Source organism: Oculina patagonica, chromosome 4 (assembly GCF_052425735.1).
Source record: "Oculina patagonica isolate OP01 chromosome 4, crgOcupat, whole genome shotgun sequence".
Classification (NCBI taxonomy): domain Eukaryota; kingdom Metazoa; phylum Cnidaria; class Anthozoa; order Scleractinia; family Oculinidae; genus Oculina; species Oculina patagonica.
Window position 1 is genome coordinate 30693613 of NC_135761.1, and position 17284 is coordinate 30710896.

The 17284-nt window shown below is 38.4% G+C and overlaps 2 protein-coding genes across 3 annotated transcripts; both read right to left on the reverse strand.

The window, feature by feature from the left end:
- LOC144647838 (uncharacterized) lies at window positions 1–2434 on the reverse strand. Of its 2 annotated transcripts, XM_078507542.1 has the most exons (4): window positions 2270–2434; window positions 1421–1452; window positions 603–1140; window positions 1–238 (listed from the first exon to the last, which is right to left on the reverse strand). In XM_078507542.1, coding segments are annotated over exons 2-4 (666 nt in total). In that variant the 5' UTR covers window positions 1423–1452; window positions 2270–2434; the 3' UTR covers window positions 1–112. The 2 variants fall into 2 exon arrangements, with proteins under 2 accessions (XP_078363668.1, XP_078363667.1); XM_078507541.1 differs by having other exon boundaries at window positions 1421–2434.
- A 12291-nt stretch (window positions 2435–14725) lies between these two features.
- LOC144652298 (uncharacterized) lies at window positions 14726–15639 on the reverse strand. The gene has a single exon (XM_078512338.1). The coding sequence runs from the start codon at window positions 15618–15620 to the stop codon at window positions 14799–14801; it is 822 nt and encodes a 273-aa protein (XP_078368464.1). The 5' UTR covers window positions 15621–15639; the 3' UTR covers window positions 14726–14798.
- Window positions 15640–17284: the final 1645 nt, after the last annotated feature.

A 17284-nucleotide genomic window follows, 5' to 3' on the forward strand; every position in this document is an offset into this window, starting at 1 on the left:
GATAAATGAAGCCAGGGCTCTATAGATTTTAGTTGGACAGGTATATAGACTGATTAATTGTCATAAAAAAGGAAGGACTTGTTTGCCAATCAAGTCAAAGGCCAATATCAGTTTATTTATCCTTCACCAGGTCTTTGAGAATTGCAAACAAAGCCTGGTTTTGCTGCTGCTGCTGGTTCATCATTGTTAACTGCATTTGAAACTGTTGCCTTTGTAACTCCAGCTCTTCTTGCCTGACCTTAAAAAAAAAAAAAAGTTCCACTGTAAATTGCTTTAAATAATTTTAATTAAAAGAAATTGATTTAAGGTCATTGCCTTAGTGTATTGCATTGTGCATCCAGGTTACTGCGCAGAATTTTACGTGTAATTAGCATGCACATATTAACAAAAGGGCGGCATTTATCTATGCGGCTTAGTCCATGAGAGAAGTATGTGACCTATCAATTTCTTTCTCATATTTTGGTTACAAGTAGAGAAAAAATCTAATACCATTAATTCTAATTTAGAAAACACTACCCCACAAACTTCTTGGCTTTTTGTAATCATGTATAAATAAAGGTTACAGTGTACTTACTCACTCACTCGCTTGCTCGCTTACTTACCTTTGCCTGCTCTTTTAAGTAATCAATTGTTTCAGCTCCACTTCTTCGCACTCGCTTTCCTGGTTTGACATCAGGATCTGCACAGCCTGCATCCAGCTGTTGTTTCTTTCTTGTCTCTCCCACTCTCTCTAATGCTCTATTCCGCATCTCTTCTGCCTCCTTTTTTTCTTTCTCAATCTTCTCTTTCTTTCCTTTGGACTGATTTTGTTGTTCTTTATCAGCAGCATCTGACTTCTCACAAATTTCTTCCATTGCATTGTCGAATTCACTGGGGGGATCTCCCTCTATGCCGCTGGCCTTTTCTTCCTCTGACATTTTCTTTTTGTATTTCTTTATAAGAGTGAGATTTATCCTGTCCCTCACAGACCTTGCATTGACTGCAAATTTTGGATCTGGCACTGCATTGAGGTGAAAGGATATAACCTCCCAAAGACTTGATCTTTCTCTACTTCCTTTTGGTTCTGAGAAAGGGTCAACAGCCAAAACCTCTCTCACCAGAAGGATATCGTGATCTTTGGTCCAATGCATTGGACCTGACCTGGAAAGGAAAAAATCACTTTACAATATACCATTTTGTACTGAAAGCAAGAATGGGGCAGCTCTCTCATGACACCACAGTCAAAGACAACAAAGAAATACAAAATCTTGAAAAGTGTTCTCAATGTGTAGTAATTTTGTTAGTTTTGAAAGATCAGTCCATGTTATGATATATGAGACAGGTCAACAGGTTTTAGTTTCCAGTCAAGTTGTCTAAGGCTTCAAATTTTCAGCTTTAACTAATCCATTCTTGTTTTATAATTTACATTTAAAGAACTTACATGATTCAGTTCCTGAATTTTCTTGAATCAATCTATTACAAATAAGCAAGACTACAATAAGTAAATAAGCTCTTACATTACCACAAAAGGATGAATTATTATTGTACATTACCACAAAAGGATGAATTATTATTGTTTCCAACTTTGTAGAATGTCTACTCTGATAATTATTTCAGTGCATAAAGGTGTCTTAATTGAAAGTATAGTTGTTTTCATACATGCAAGACTTTCAATAGCACAGGTACACAACGAAGAAAATTACATTTGCCGACAGTCAAATCTGCAGACATTTGTCGCCCTTTATTTTGAGGTTTTAATTTTCAGCATACCATCGGTTTTCCTAAATTTCGACCAGAAAATTAAAGCCACCGACGGCACTTGAAAGAACACCTTAAACTTGACTAAAGCTGCTTGTAATATTAAAACAGTAAGCTAATATTTTGCCTTCTTAATACCAGGCCGTTGTTGGCGGACGCTTCCCGCCATACGAATCTTCTGAGAAAATCTTGATAAATTTCGCAGTATTCACCGTTTGTAAGTCTTGGTGCAAATCAACTTGGACGCCTTGGCAAGTCTTATTTTGAACAAGAAAGAAAAGCAAGTAATACACATTGAAAAATAACGGAAAACTAGCAAAACAACTCGGTGTTAAAAGAATTGACAGTGGCTGTGAAATTATTTTCGCCACCAGATTTCTCCAGTTTGAATTTGTAAATGAATTCAATTATCTCGCATAAATTGCGACAAAAAATTCATGTCGACTATCTTTACAGTTTCTTAAATACCATTTGATATTAATTATTTCGTTTAAGAGCAAAGAACAAACAAAATGTGTGAAAAGCTACTTACATTGCACTCACGTTTTCCGACGACGCCAAAAGCAGCCAGTTCACGTCGGGCCCCGGAGCAGAACGTCAAGATTTTTCCCGCCAGACATGCGCAGAACGTTATTGGGGTTTTCCCTCGCGTTTCCACGTCCCCGTTGCGGTCCCCGTTGTCGGTGCTTAAAGTCCCTAGTAACTTACTTTAACGCAAATGTGTAATGCACATGCCGCAGAAGACGAGTCTCTTTCAAGACATGGGGCATTCAGCAGCAAAGAAATCCATCCAATTCCGAACCCCACAGTATGGAACACTTAGAGAACATGGAAAACATGGCGCAAATAGTAATGAGTTGCTTGTCTTTAACAAGCTTTGGTGGCCATTTCCTGGAATGTTATAGAGGAGTGCAGAAAGGAATTTTTAATGACGAAGACAGGCTGAAAGAATTTCTTCAGTTGAGCGAGGAGAAGAAAAAAGACTGTGAATGGCAGTACGAATCAGAAAAGAATGAATACTTCTATAGTCTAGTAAATTGCTGAAAAGTTGACGAAAATTTTAAAGGCTCTTATTAATCTCGTACCCAGATCTTCTCAACCCTCGGAGAGAACATCTGGTAAAGTCGGATTTTGCTCGCGTCAAATGTCTCAGAAATGTGACACACAACGCGACTACGCATGCTCGGCAATTTAGTGGATGAAAAGCTCACTTGGGCACTGTAAAAAGCTCATGAACTTCTTTCCTATACAACGGAAAGACAAGTAACACAATCTTGAGATAGAGTTGAAGAAGAAAAAAAGCCGCCACTCATGTTTTGCTGCTAAATTAAAACATTCAACCCAGCCTTCAACGGCGGGAAAAAGCGTGCGCTGTGTTTGACGCGTACAAACTAGCCGTACGCGTCAAGTACGCGTCAGATTCGCAAAGTTTTTTACCCATCTTTTTACCCACGAATATCGTCTTTTTAAAACACTTTGTTCTGACAAGTTTGAACTACAAAATATGTGTAGTTTATTCGCATTAGTAACGTTCAAAACATGAATGCAAATGCCTTCAAATCCAAATATTTTCTTACTAGCTGACGTACGGTGCGCGTGTGCGAAACAAATTTTGCATCATCCGCGCGCAAATGCTGAAGCTGTTCATCGACCAATCAGATTGGCGAACTGAATGCACTCTACCAGATGTGTACTATGGTGGTAAGTATACATCTGGGTACGAGATTAGGCTCTTATGCCAGTGACTATGAAACAATCTCAACTTCAAGAAGAGACAAATATGGTACTGAAATAGGGTTGTCTGAAAAGCAGGACGGAAGTGGACATTTGCAGCCAATACCAGACTACATCCGGTGGATTCATGAAAATGGAGAGCTGCATTACTTGTCATTCGAGAAAACCCAACACCTTATGAGAGAGAATGCAGAGATTGAAGCCTCAAGTGAACTGTTTCTTCCAGGAAAAATCGTAGACATCTTTTTTAACATTGATCGAGAACCACCAGAAAATATTTTAAATCAACTTGCTTTGCTTGTGTGCCTTTCAGTCAGAAGTGTCAAACAGTACTTAAGCTAGTGCATGCCAAAGAAAAGTTGACAAGTCATTTCGGGACAATATGGTAAAAGAAACCTGGAGGAACCATCCCTTATATAATTTAAGTGCAGGTCAACTACAGCAGAAATGTAAAGAACAAAATCTACCATTTAAAGGCCCAAAATGTGTTCTTGCTAAGGCTATTTCACAATCCAGAGGCGAAGATCATCCTAAAGAATTTAAAGTTAACTACCATGGCAATCTCGAAGGCCTCCCAAAAACCGTGGCAGCGTTAAAAAAGCTGCCAATTGCCACGTTACAGTTCATTTTAAAAAAGCACAACCAGCCCATCACTGGAAACAAAGACAACCTTGTTTTAAGACTTTTCCTTTTGCGAAATGGTAGAGGCCACCTGGTTTCGTACTGGGAAGTCAAAGAAATTACACAAATAATCGAAATGACTAAAAAGATTATATTCTACCAAATGCAAGAAGATGTGCTCAATTTGTCGGAGGTTAGACGCAAGTGAAAGTATCTTACAACAACGGCAAAGTCTGTGATCCTGCCAGCAGAAGACTGCACAAATGAAAGTCTCACCAATCTCCTTGATCCACTATTGCGACACCTTCACGCTGTCGCAAGCGTCAACAAGGAAACTACGGAAGGCGTGCAAAGCATCAAGAAGTATCTTATACAGAAAGGCACCCCCGAGCAAAATGATTATGAAGGATTATTCGAGATCGGAAAGAAACTAAAGATTAAATGGAAAGCTGATGAGGTTGGTGATGATGTAATTGAAGCCTGTACCAAAACAAAATTTTTCTATGGTAATAATTTGTATTAGAATAAGTAGAAAGTACAACGACTTTGCAATTTATTATGGAAGTATTAAGGTATTAAAAGAAATATTTTATTTAGTTTCGAAGTTCAGTTGCTTCAATTACATTCAGCACAACTTGAATGCGAGATAAATTTATATTTGTAATTTGAAGCTCGTTCGTTTGAAAAGATGTAAATAATGAGGTAAAGCATATTTTTAAAGTGGAATCGTAAAAATTATCAAAATAATTTAGTTCAAATTTTATTCAGATATTTACAAAAGTCATATTCAGATAAGCTTATAATTTTTGAGGAGCTCAATAAATCATATTCTACTTCAAGTCCTCCTTTTCTCGTTTGGTCTGTGAGAAAAACAACTTATAGTACTGGATCTCCCACAGCAAGGGAGACTTCACATTACACTTACAGCTTGGGAACACTAAGAGAACCGGAAGGAGTCTGTTGTAGTTTTTGTCTGCAGCTGCCCTGCATAACAAGTCAAGACAAGGCTGCTTTTCTTTCTGCCCATGGACTTCCTCGTCCTCAGAATATTTCAAAAAAGGTACAAGGATTACAAAGAGTTCTATCGAATGCTTAAAAGGGCTGGGTTGTGGGAAAATCCCCTCTATCTGAATAAAAAGCATGAACTGGGTATTTTCATTGAAGATGTACGGGAGGTTCTTCCCAACTGTGTTGTGTCCGATGTCTGAAAGAGGTCGCCCAATCCACCATGAATTATGTATTCCGTATAAAGGACATGTGCCATCGTCATAAATAAATTACTTATCAGCCTGAATGAGAACCCTCTTAATCACAAAGCTTGACATTAAAAAGTAATATACCGGTACCACTAGTTAAACATCTAACTAGGTGTGATCAGCTTTTAGTCAGTCATATTATGCTATGGTAGCTAATAAGTTAGGCAAGAGGACTTTTACAGTAAAATTACTCAAAGGATTTTGGAAATTATCATTGGCCCTTTGTCTATTGAATTTGAACTAAAATGAAGTCTCAGAGAGGAATATTTATAATTTTGTTTGAAAAAAAAATTCCCGGAATTTTATCTCAAAGTGGAGCTTATGGGAATAAAAAATTGTTTAGGGAGGGTGCTCAGATTATGGCTGATAGTGCAATTATCTTATTTCAATTGTAAAAAAGGAACACTTGTCTTTGCCATCACATTCCTATGCAATACATAACATCTTGAAAATTTGAAAGTAATGGCTCTGAAGGGAACTGTAACCCCAAAGACTTCACCAGTTAAAAGTAAAAAATGTTGCCCAGATGTTGTCCTTAAAAAAATATGTTTTGGGCTTCAGTACTCTGAAGAGTGCCACCCTGTCTGGTCTCTTGATGCTTAGGTACTGTTTTGTTGTGTAGACATCTCCGTCACCATTCTCATTCTGTAAGTGAAAGAAAAATACAAAGTGCCAGTATTTCATGTACCATTTAGACCAGACCACATGATTGTCTCCTGGAAATAACATTGGTACAGTTTATAGCTTTGCAAACATTTGTTTCACCTTTCAGCCCAGTCAAAATGTCTTTGAGCAGAGGCCGGAGTAGTAGGAAGTATATAGACAAGAGGCCACGAGCTTGTTTTAGAGTACAATGTGTTCAAGGTGTTCCTAGGTCCATTAACCCTGCTACTCATAATGCAAGAGTCTTCATATTTGTTCTAATTAGTTCTGTGTAAAGTTGATGGCAGACACTTTGTTGCAGGAAGCAAATTCACAGGCTGCTGGCACATTTTGACTGGGCTGCACTTTATAAATAATGGTTCTTTCACTCCTTAGCATAAGATTCAGTAAGTGGTATTGCATGTAGCGAACTAAACAGGATTGTGTATGTTAGGGTAGGAGAAATTGTACAAGTAGAATGTGAGTTACCCAGTCAAGACATGCTAAGTACACTCGCATAGTAGGCAGATATGGAAACTCTCGATGGCTCGAGGTCAGGACGTATGGACCGAGCGCAGCGAGGTCCGTGCGTCCTGACCGAGAGCCAAATATTTTCCCGTCCAACCCGACCTAACTCAGTCAATAAGCATTTTATCATATGACCACTGAATTTTTTTTTGTTTTTTCTTTCGAGGATACAGACGCGGCGGCCCGTTTCGCGCGCATTTTGAAAAGCCAATGGTAGCTCACAATTTGTTTGGGAAGCCAGTAAAGTGCATTTGAACTGCGATGTGCGTACAAAGTTTTTGAACTTTTGTTAAAATTGTCAACCAAATCTCCGAGTTTCAGCTCCATTCCAAGAAGATTTTAATCCGACTGAATTCCTCGTAAATGACTGCAGTTAGTAGAAATTTCAAAAGAAACGTTTATGAAGGACTACAACAAAGAATTTGCATGACGTTTCGGCTAGTCGTGCTCGTCACAGCGAAGACTGAATTTATCCTGATTGAACAACTTAGTGACGTTTCTTCTGAGCCGAAATTCGCAATTGGTTTTAAACGAGAGGATTAATTTATTTTCCACCAAGAAGGATTTTGGACGTTAAAACAACATTACATTTTAAGCTATGATAAAGACTTGGAAAGGGATTGTACTGGCAGTTCAGGATTTTGCTTAGAGCTTCGCTTCCCTTCGGCTTCAAGTTGTTTTGTTTACCACGGATCGTAGGATTCATGAACGTCTACTGTTGCTTCTAAGTCCCTGAATTCGTTAGTTCCTCGACGATGTTGAGCTCTGCATTACAGTTGATGTCCCAATTGTGCTTAAAATGCTTCGTGACAACAAGCGGGAAACTGTGTCATTGATCAGGTTAGTCGTAAACATGTACACTCGTATTTTGTTTGTTGTGAGTTAAAATTACGCAGCAGAAAGAGAAATTTGAGTTTACTTCGCATTTGCTTTTTATATTCTTCAATGTTTATCATGACTACAAACCAGGATATGTCTTTGTCCGATTATTTATTTCGATTTTATTGTTGTTGTCAGGAGTATTTCTTCATCATTTGCCAAGTTTAAACACGTTTTGTTTAAATTTTTGCGCCTGCAAACTACATCGCTTTCTAGATAGTAAAATTTTAATAAACATGTTGGACATTCTTTGCTTTTAGAAAAATCTTAACTATCGTTCATCTGAATTCAAAGCTGTGGATTCAACTGGTTCCATGCTATTTCGGCAGCCCGCAGCAGCAGCGGGGCCGTACGGCTTTTTCCGGCCCTGCTAGAGCGAGGCGTACGGCCCTCATACGGGACTTTTTCTCATATGGTTTTCCAAGGAAATTGCGCGCGGGTCCGTACGGGTCATATGATAATAGTAGTTATGACCGCAGCACGAGCTTAATAACCCACACAATACCTAGGCTGTTGCAGTAAAATGGGTTTGCTTCAGATTGTGGGTCATGTGCCCTTGACACTTTCATGAATCTTCCACTTATTTCTAAAGCACTGAGGTCGATCATCAGTGAAGATGGTCAGTAAAAGAAGAAACAAGGGCGTTGGACTGGAAATCCCAGCTATTTATTTCTTTTTCCACAAGCCTTAAGAAATTACAGGGTTAAAGAAATTTTATCCTTGTTGGTCTGTTTGCTATTTATCTTTCATCACATGTTGACATTTTTCGTTATATCAAGGTATACCGAGGACTTCGTTATATAGAGGTTATATGGAGGTTCCACTGTATTTAATTAACTCTTCGGGACACAAGGAAAAAAACGAGCGACTTGGGGAAAGTCTAGTGGATATTTGTACAGAACATAACGTGTTCAGGCTTAATTTCAGAAGGGAAACATATTTTACCTCTGTCGTTAATTTCTGCATTATTAAGTATTTAAGGAAACCCTGCCTGTGTGGAAGTAAACAATGCTATGCAGAGTCTCATTGGCACTAACTTTAGTACAAGCGAGCAGCATTACACTAAAGGGGATGGCAACTAAGGCTATAAAGGAGCAAGATTATGGCGACACAACAAAGATAATCGAAAACCTGTCCCAGAAGTCCATTTGCTACTGACTCTTCATGCACAACATCGCAAGCGCTGTGGTAAATTCTATTACCCAGATGAGGAAAACATACCTCCAGCCAACACAAATTACGAAAACGCAAGGAACAACAACGAAGAAGATGAAATGCTTACAATCCAAGAGTACTTTGAAAAACAGAGGCCGGAAAATACGACCAAGAAAACAGGATATGACATAAATGTCTGGAACAGATATTGTTTGTCAATCGGTGAGCCTAGAAATCTGGAAAATATCTTAGCCAACGAACTAAACGTACTGCTGTGCAAATTTTTCATGAACGTGAGAAAAAAAGATGGCTGTGTTTACGAACCCTCTTTCCTGACCTCTTTCCAAAGAAGTATTCAGAGGCATCTAAAGGACAAACATTTCTCTTTTAACATCTTCCAAGACATGGAGTTTGCAAAGTCAAGAGAATTTCTCCTTGCAAAGAAAAGAGAGCTGGTTGAGAAGTAGGCCAAGGGAAATCGCCCACAAGCAGCAAGGGCAATCACCAAAAGTGAAGAAGATTTCGGCGACCACGACCCAGAGGAGCTGCAGCAAACCGTTTGGTGGGTTTTATCCCTGCATTTTGGCTTCAGAGCTCGAGATGAGTCCTGGAAATTAAGATGGGGAGACATTGTCCTTGAAAAAGATCCTGAACGTGATAAAGAAGTTCTGGTGTGGGCAGCTGAAAGAGGTTCAAAAACAAGACATGGCGAATGTACGCACCAAAGAGCATTTAATCCAACCGCCCGGCCCACAAACAGCAAGCGTTGCCCCGTAAAGCTCTATAAGATGTTCGCCGCTCATCGCTCGGAAAAGATGAAACACCCGGACTCGCCATTCTTTTTGGCCAATAACCACAAGAGGTAGCCAGATTCATAGATATGGTACTGCAACAGTCCTCTTGGTAAGAATGCAATCGGTAAATTCCTCGTCAACGCAGCCAAAATCGCATCTGAAGGTCTAGGTCTGAAGGCTCGGGTTCAGTTTTTTTTTCCAATACGGACCTCCCGGCCAGCAAATAACATATATGTAACATTTTAGAAGAGAGATGGATAAAGATAGATGTGTTTGTTTTGTTTTTCAGTAAGTAAATCATTTGATATTAGAGAATTTTAGATCTGAGTTTAGCGCAAACCTGTAACTGCGGCTACCTGTTTGCGGTTTGACGTTCAAACATAATTCGATTTAGATTAAAGAAGTGGATTCTGGTAGAATTCAAAATGGCAGAGGCTGCAAGGTTAGTGTTTATTTGTTTGTCAGAACTTTAAACAGTTTTCAACAAATTTTATTACTAAGTTTTATGCATAGGAAAACAAAGGCTTGGCATTAAAAAATAGGAACACTAAAAAAAATAGGAAAAATAAAACCAACGAAAAAAAAATGCGAGTTTCCATTTTTAACCAATATTTTGGTTTCACAAAATATTACATAACTATCATTCCAACACTTTTAACAATTCCCAAAATTAAGGTTTCAATACGCTTGTAAAGATCTGATCTTTACAACAAAAACTAAACACATCGAAGATGTGATGCTGTGGGAAGACAGCAGTGATGACTCAAGTAGCAGTGAAGACGACTTGGATGAACTGCTGCTGGAATTCATGTTTGCACAACAGGATACCTGATGTTCAGTGTGAGGCCATGTTTAGGTACAAATTCTTTGCTTTTGGTCTTTTCTTGAACGGCTAAGTTATACGCTTGTAAACTTGACTGCAGAAAGTTGTATATAAGCTTAAGCTTATATAAAAATCCTCACCCTCAATTTCAGATTTCTAAAAAAAGATATGGAAAGACTCCGGGACACGTTACAACTGCCTGTCATTTACATTTGCAGTCAAAGGACTATTGCTACTTGGATGGAGGCACTGATGATTCTTTTAAGAAGATTGGCATACTCTAATCGATGGAGTGGTATCAGAACTAAGCTTAATATTTAAAAAAGGTTAAATTGTTGCTCTGTTCATTCATCTTCCCTGTAGAAGTTGCCTGTACTCCGCCTTCATTTTACCATTCTTAAATTTGACTAGGGAGTGTAGGGAGCATAATAATAATAACAATAACAATATTTATTAACTTATATTGCACAGATATCAATGTGATAATTTTCATCTACGCATCACAATTCAACTTACAAATCTAATTATCAAATCCCTAATTACAAATCAAATCAAATGTTGGTTTTTGGCGAGAGGGAAAAAAACCGGAGTACCTGGAGAAAAACCCCTCAGAGCAGAGCAGAGAACCAACAAACTCAGCCCTTTTATGGTACCGAGTCTGTCAATGAAACCCAGGCCACATTGGTGGAAGACGAGTGCTCTCATCACTGCGCCAACCTTGCTCCCCCGCTCTCTTTGCAATTAAAGTAATTAAAATGATCATTCCATGTGTGGTTTCAAACAACTCACCCCATAAAAAAAACACAAGCACACTGCTGTACTACTTTCCATGCATTTCAGATTATGGATGATATCTATGACAGATTCCACCACCTCTTAGATAGTCTTGACCTGGTATGGCTTAATCCTGATTCTTATGCTGAGGATGTTCATGAAAAACGAGCTCCTCTTACTGGGTATTGGGGTTTTATTATTAAGGATAATTAGAACACCTTATTTTATACTTGTATATACTTGTTTACATCTTAGTTAGTGCAGGGGACAACTTTGGTATGGTCTATTAGTGCTTTTTACCAATCGAAATCGAAATCGAAACTCCCGTTATCGATAGTACTTGTAGTGTACTATTCTGGTGCTTTCCTGCAGGTACTTTTGTCACCGCACTTTGATGAAAACGGCAAGATATCAGACTTTTGTGATGGAGATTTATCCAAGAGGCCTCCAGTGTTTTCAATCCATCCTGGAGCATTGCAGATTTTCCTATATTACGATGACTTTGATGTCACGAACCCACTTACTTCAAAGACTATTGTGTTGGGTGAGAAATAACAGTTCATATTTTTTTCTTGCCCTTATTTTTCAGTAAAAAAAATAAAAACAGTACTTTCTTCCAGAGTACCTAGGTTTCGTTTGTGGCACCAAACAAAACTTAAACACCTTGACGAAAGCATGACGACAAAAGGAGAAATAATGGTCTTCTGAATTTTTTGAAAAGCCCTTAAATTTAATTTTAGATTTCTGGGGCGCTTAAAAAGCCCTTGAAAAAAGATTTTTTGCTTAAAGTATATGGAAATTTTATTTAATGAAAGCTCCTTAATATTTTTTTTCGGATGGCAAATAATATACAGGGTTCAAAATAGCGGCCGGAGGAAGCCAGCACTATGACAACACCTGCCGGCTAATGTTTACCAACATTGGCCAACTGAAATCAGAGCCGCTGAAATGTTTAAGTAAACATTTCGTATCAGACAGTGATTAAGATAAAGTGGAATAAATGAAGAAGTGTTCTCAAGTCAAAATACTGTCCATTTTTCTTTTTATGGAATCAAAACACATTGGCTCCAAACATTTTAATTGTTTACATTTTTTTCAGGAGCGTTCTATTAGACGTTGGGAAATATCCGCCCTACGTACCGGTCCACCCTTAAAGTCATCCAACTGTATGCACTGGTAACAAAAGACGCAATGAAAAGTAGTGGTGATGCATTCGACAGAACTTTGATGAATTTAAAGCTGGGAGTTCAGCAACTAGTAAGTAAAGACTTATGGTGCACTCTGAAAGTAAGTAAGTTGAAGTAGGTATTTTAGAGCGGGACAGGAAGCACTTTTGCAGTTTCTTCAGTTTTTTCTTTCATCTGCAACTGATCACGACATTGCTGTTTTCGAGCAAGACCCGAGAATACACTTCTTCTAAATAGGGAACATCTCCTGAACGGGCTACCCTCGAGTTCAGTAGCTGTCTTCTTTATTACCTGTCTTCATCCGCTTGAGTCTACTTATAACTTACATAAAAAAAGCGCGGACATTAGATTTGCTCATTGGTGTTATCTTTCCTCGCTCCTACGGGCCTAGGAAAATACTATGCAACTCACAAAATATCTGCTATTATTATTCAACACATGCGCGCGCTGCCCAAATATGGTCAAAATGTTAACGATATCTGTCATCCGTACATAACAGATATCCTGCGATATACGTAGGTTGGGAAGATTCGTCCAAAATCTTGTAAAGCGGTCCATAATTACAGTTTTTCTTTCTGCAAAATGTGTTTCGTTGACGATTTGTTGAATAATAAAACAATTATCCTGCTCAATCTTGCGGAATATCGTCTGATTTTAGCCAACTCGGCCTACGGCCTCGTCGGCTAAGTATCAGGCGATATTCCGCGCAATTTCGCAGGATAATTGTTAAGTATTACATATGTAATGTTATTAACCCAGCCTATTCAACTGTGATGTAATTGCCATGAAATTTTTGCTTTTTTGTAGATGTCCATGGGTGAAGGTGAATGGCACATTGTACCATGAAGGATTTATGGTGGCTCTAGATGTACATGATGACTTGCCAACGTTTGGTCGTATCAGCAAAATAATCTGCGTCCACACCAAAGAAGTGTTTTTCTTTGTGGAGTCTCTGAAAACTAATGGAATTGATGGGCATGCAAACGCATCCTCTGTTGAGCGTGATCCCCTTGGTGTCAAAGTTTTAATACCACAACCTGAATTACTCTCCCATGAGCCAACCCAAGAACTATATTTTGAGGGGGCGTATTATGTAATCCTAAGACGAAGTGTACAGGCTTGGATGGTCTAGAAAGTTGACTTGGTGAACCATGAACTGTTGATCTCAATAGGAAGTACACTGATAGTTGTACCGCAGGTACCCCAAACTCTATGGGAGAAATAGATCTTGTTACCTTTGTTCAGCGAGTGTTATAATTTGAGTGTCACGGTGATTGTTACGTGACGTCAAAATTATAAGGATTTGTATGGGAAGAAACGATTCTTACTTTAGTACAAAAATGCCAATAAGTTTTCCATTCCAGTTTTTTTGGTTTCTCCCACAAAATCGGAATATTTGTTTTCAATGAATAAGACACCCGCTACCCTTGATATTAATTTATGGCCGACCTTTTTATTTCTTGATTAAAATAGAAATGTTGTATACCGAAAGCCATTTTTAAGCTATTTTTCTATTTGTTATATTATTTCAGTTCATCCGGGAATTTGGTCGCACCATTCGGCGTTCGCCAGTGACTCTTCTAACAGAGTTGGTTCCTAGATGGGAAGGATACATGCTTCACATCATGACTTTCGCCAGAGGATTGCCTGCCTGTCTTTCAATGATGGAAATATAAGGTGCATCTACAAGATCAAAAGGTTAGTGTGAATTTTGTCTTTTTTTGTGCCGCTCGCGAACTTTTCGTCAATGCCCCACTCCCCAAACAGACACGTGCGCATTTAATTACATACAGAAGCAGTTAATACTCTTATTCGTTGTTTCTTGCTGTCTCTCATATCTTTTTTCGATCACATAATTATTAGTTTCAAGGTGATTCAAATCTTCTATTTAACATAAGCAAGTGGGTGAATAGTCCCTTTTTTACTTTACAGATTTGAAAGAGTTGGCCTGCTCGGGGGCCTTGGAGGTTATGACGACCAAAAAGAGGGGAACAAAGGTGTAGCTACCATTGCGTGCACGTTGTGCGGACCTATATTACGTCACGAATTTGCATCACGTGACCAACCATGTGCGTTGTTCTCGCTTGGATTCGCCATGTTGTTTTTATTTCTTTACCTTGTTGAGCATTTTGGACCTAACGAAACAGTCGGTAAGAGTCATATTATTTGCAAAATGTACCTACACTTACTTCGATTTGTTTCCTATGTTTACTAGTTCATATTTGTATTTCTAGAAAACCTGAACTATAGTTGGTATGCCTGAACTGAACCTGGATTGTTAGAGTGTAATCTTGAAACCTGGATCGTATCATGTATTAAAAGTTCTGAGTTTTTGACGTTAAATTTGACTTTGAATCACTACATAGCACTTGGGCTGTGTAACAAAAGGATCCCAGCAATGCTGTTTGCATCAAGAAGGTACGTAACTCAGAGACCAGTTTACAGGCAAAATACTCAGTATGTGCAGCTAAGAATTCAGGAGAAGTTTTAATTAAATGAGCAATATAACTTACATGTGTAAATATAGTAAAAGCGCTAAAATATGTACATACAAACAATAGACAATAAGAATAAAAAGGCTAAAAATGGCTAAAAAATAACTTTGTGCGAATGGCATGCATAGTTGTAAAAGATACGAGAATAAGAACATTAAAATACCTAAAAATATCTAAGCAAATAATTTCGCGTGGATCGAGTCACTCTGTTTGTTAAGTTTCGGTTTCAGAAGTCTAATAAAAAGCATTTCAAAAATCAAACAGTCAAGCTTGCTTTGGCACTTCCTTGAAATCTTAAAGTTCTTCTTGATGTTGTGTGGCTCCTTTCCATGTTGTTCTTTCACGTGATATCCGATAGACGATCCTTTGTGTTCTTCGATGCGCTGGTGCAAGTGTCGACAAGAATAGCCGACGTAATCTGCATCACACAGATCACACTTATAATAATAAACAGCGCTTTGTTGGTTTACAATGGGCGGTTTCTGTTCCTTCACTTTAATTGTGTCTTTGATCTTACGGCTGGTGTAAACTGGACAGATCTCGGTGTTTATCTTTCGGCTGAGATCGCTCAGTTGCCTGCGTACTGAGTTTGCTGCTTTTTGATCCTTGTACGGCAAAACGACTCTAATAGGAACTTCTCGCTGACAAGGGACCTGCTGTTGTTGAGGACACGCATTTCCCGTTACAACTTTCGCCTCGACGAATTGTCGGATGGTGGTTTCTACGAGGGATTCTGGATATTGTAAACGGGCAAAGGTCTCCTTAAGACGTTCGCATTCTTGATGGAAAAGTTGCCAGTTCGAGGAAAGCTTGAATGCGCGATTCAGCATTGTTTTAAGTAGTGAGTACTTGTACTTTACATCAACATGGCTTTGGTAGTGTAATAAAAGCCCGGTATCTGTCGGTTTCTTGTAGACCTTCGTGTCCAGCTGGGATCCATTTTTGATAATCTCCATTCCTAGAAACGGTAGTTTGTTGTTGTCTTCCAGTTCCATTGTGAAACTGTCAGTTTCACAATGGGAACGAGGTTGGAGAATAATTTGGTTTTGATTGACATATGCTGAAGAGAATGGCGTTTTAAAGAACCTTTCTGTCAGCATGTTTACCGTTAAATGCATAAGTTAATTGCGGTTTAATATCAGAATGGAGTGAGTGAGTGAGTAAGTGATCCAGTGAGGGAAACACGTGACTTCGAGAATGATCACTACAACTCATTGGAACTATGCCTTCGCTTCAAATAATAAAAACACAAAATATTTATATTTTAAAAAATATTTTGTGACCAATTTTGAAATTTGTTATTTTTATGTTCAACATTTTGCCGTGCTGAGAGGGTTTTACTACATCCATGCACTCAATAAATGGTGGACTCGGATGCACGGCAAATAGTTAAAAATATTGAAGATTAGTGAGCGGAGACAAACGACTTAGTCACATTTTGTAGAAGGGCGTCTGTTAAGTAAATAATTCATAGTGTTGATATCCTTTTTTGTAAGACTTAACCCTGAAAAAGGCATTAAAAACTGTTGTATGACAAAACGAAAAGCTCAAAAAGCGTAATTCAAACGTCAGTCGGACATTAAAAACAAACTTTCACTCGATAGATTTTTTTCATTTTCTTGCAAAACGTAGATATTAATTAACAAAAGTAATCCGTTAAGAAAAAAGTAGGGGTCACCGACCATTTAAGTGAGCAAACTCCAACTAAACAGTCATTGAGTATCCCTGATGATCAGTAACTGATGTGGAAAAGTTGAAAAAATTGGTTACTCATCCATGCCATTGATCACTTAGCTATTCATACCAGATTGGATTTGGTAAAAATTAAAGGAAAAGGAAGTGAAAAGGTCCCGATTCAAAGGAGGTTAAGAGAGGGAGACTGCAAAAGTGGAGTGAAGTAGGCATTAATCCAGAAAATCCCTCCCTTTTCTATTTTAAATGCATTAAAAAATGGTTCGTAGCACAAAAATGTATTCTACCTGATGTTATTTTTTTATATTTCTGACTTTGTTGGTTTATATAATTTTAGTTAACTGGACAGTCCACTTTGCGGCCTTGGTATAATTATGATTTTGCAGATGTAAATATGCCTAAAAGAAACAAAAGGAGTATGTTGGATGGACTGCATTGGAGAAACAGGCAATTTTCACCCATCTCGGGAAGAACATTAAGGAGAAAAAAGGGCTTCCAGGAAAAGCTGTGTGCATAAAATGCATTCAAAAGAGCAATGGTGCTGTGTTGGAAATATTATAAGGCGAGCGAACTCTATGGCCGTGTTTTCACGAGCAATTTTTCAGGTCGCTAAGCGAGTGACAACCGGAAATCTTGTGAAAACACTTGCATTTCCGATTCACTTAAATTTAAGCGAGTCGGCAAACTTCAATGCAATTCTCATTAAATTTAAGCCACCAAACCAGGTAGCTTAAGCGAGTCAGCAATCAATTTCCTCCAACAAGAAGCAACTTGTGGTCAGCTATCTGACGAAGCTGTCAAATCGCACTTAAAATTGGAAATATAACACGCCGGTTCTATTTTTATGCCTCCTGCTAAACTTCTGTTACCGAGGCGTAGTTTTATTTCTGCAAAGATGAATAATTTTCCGTTCAATGACCCTTCTAGATCTGTTAATGACCCTAGAGCAGTTAATGCCGGAAGGTGA

What these genes read in the sequence shown, in the direction of transcription:
- LOC144647838 (XM_078507542.1), bottom strand. An exon ending in ACTTAAAAGAGCAGGCAAAG is followed by an intron (nt 239 to 602) that starts GTAAGTAAGCGA and finishes TTTTTTTTTAAG; the next exon opens with GTCAGGCAAGAAGAGCTGGA.
- LOC144652298 (XM_078512338.1), bottom strand. Translation starts at nt 15,620, where the DNA reads ATGGAACTGGAAGACAACAACAAACTACCGTTTCTAGGAATGGAGATT.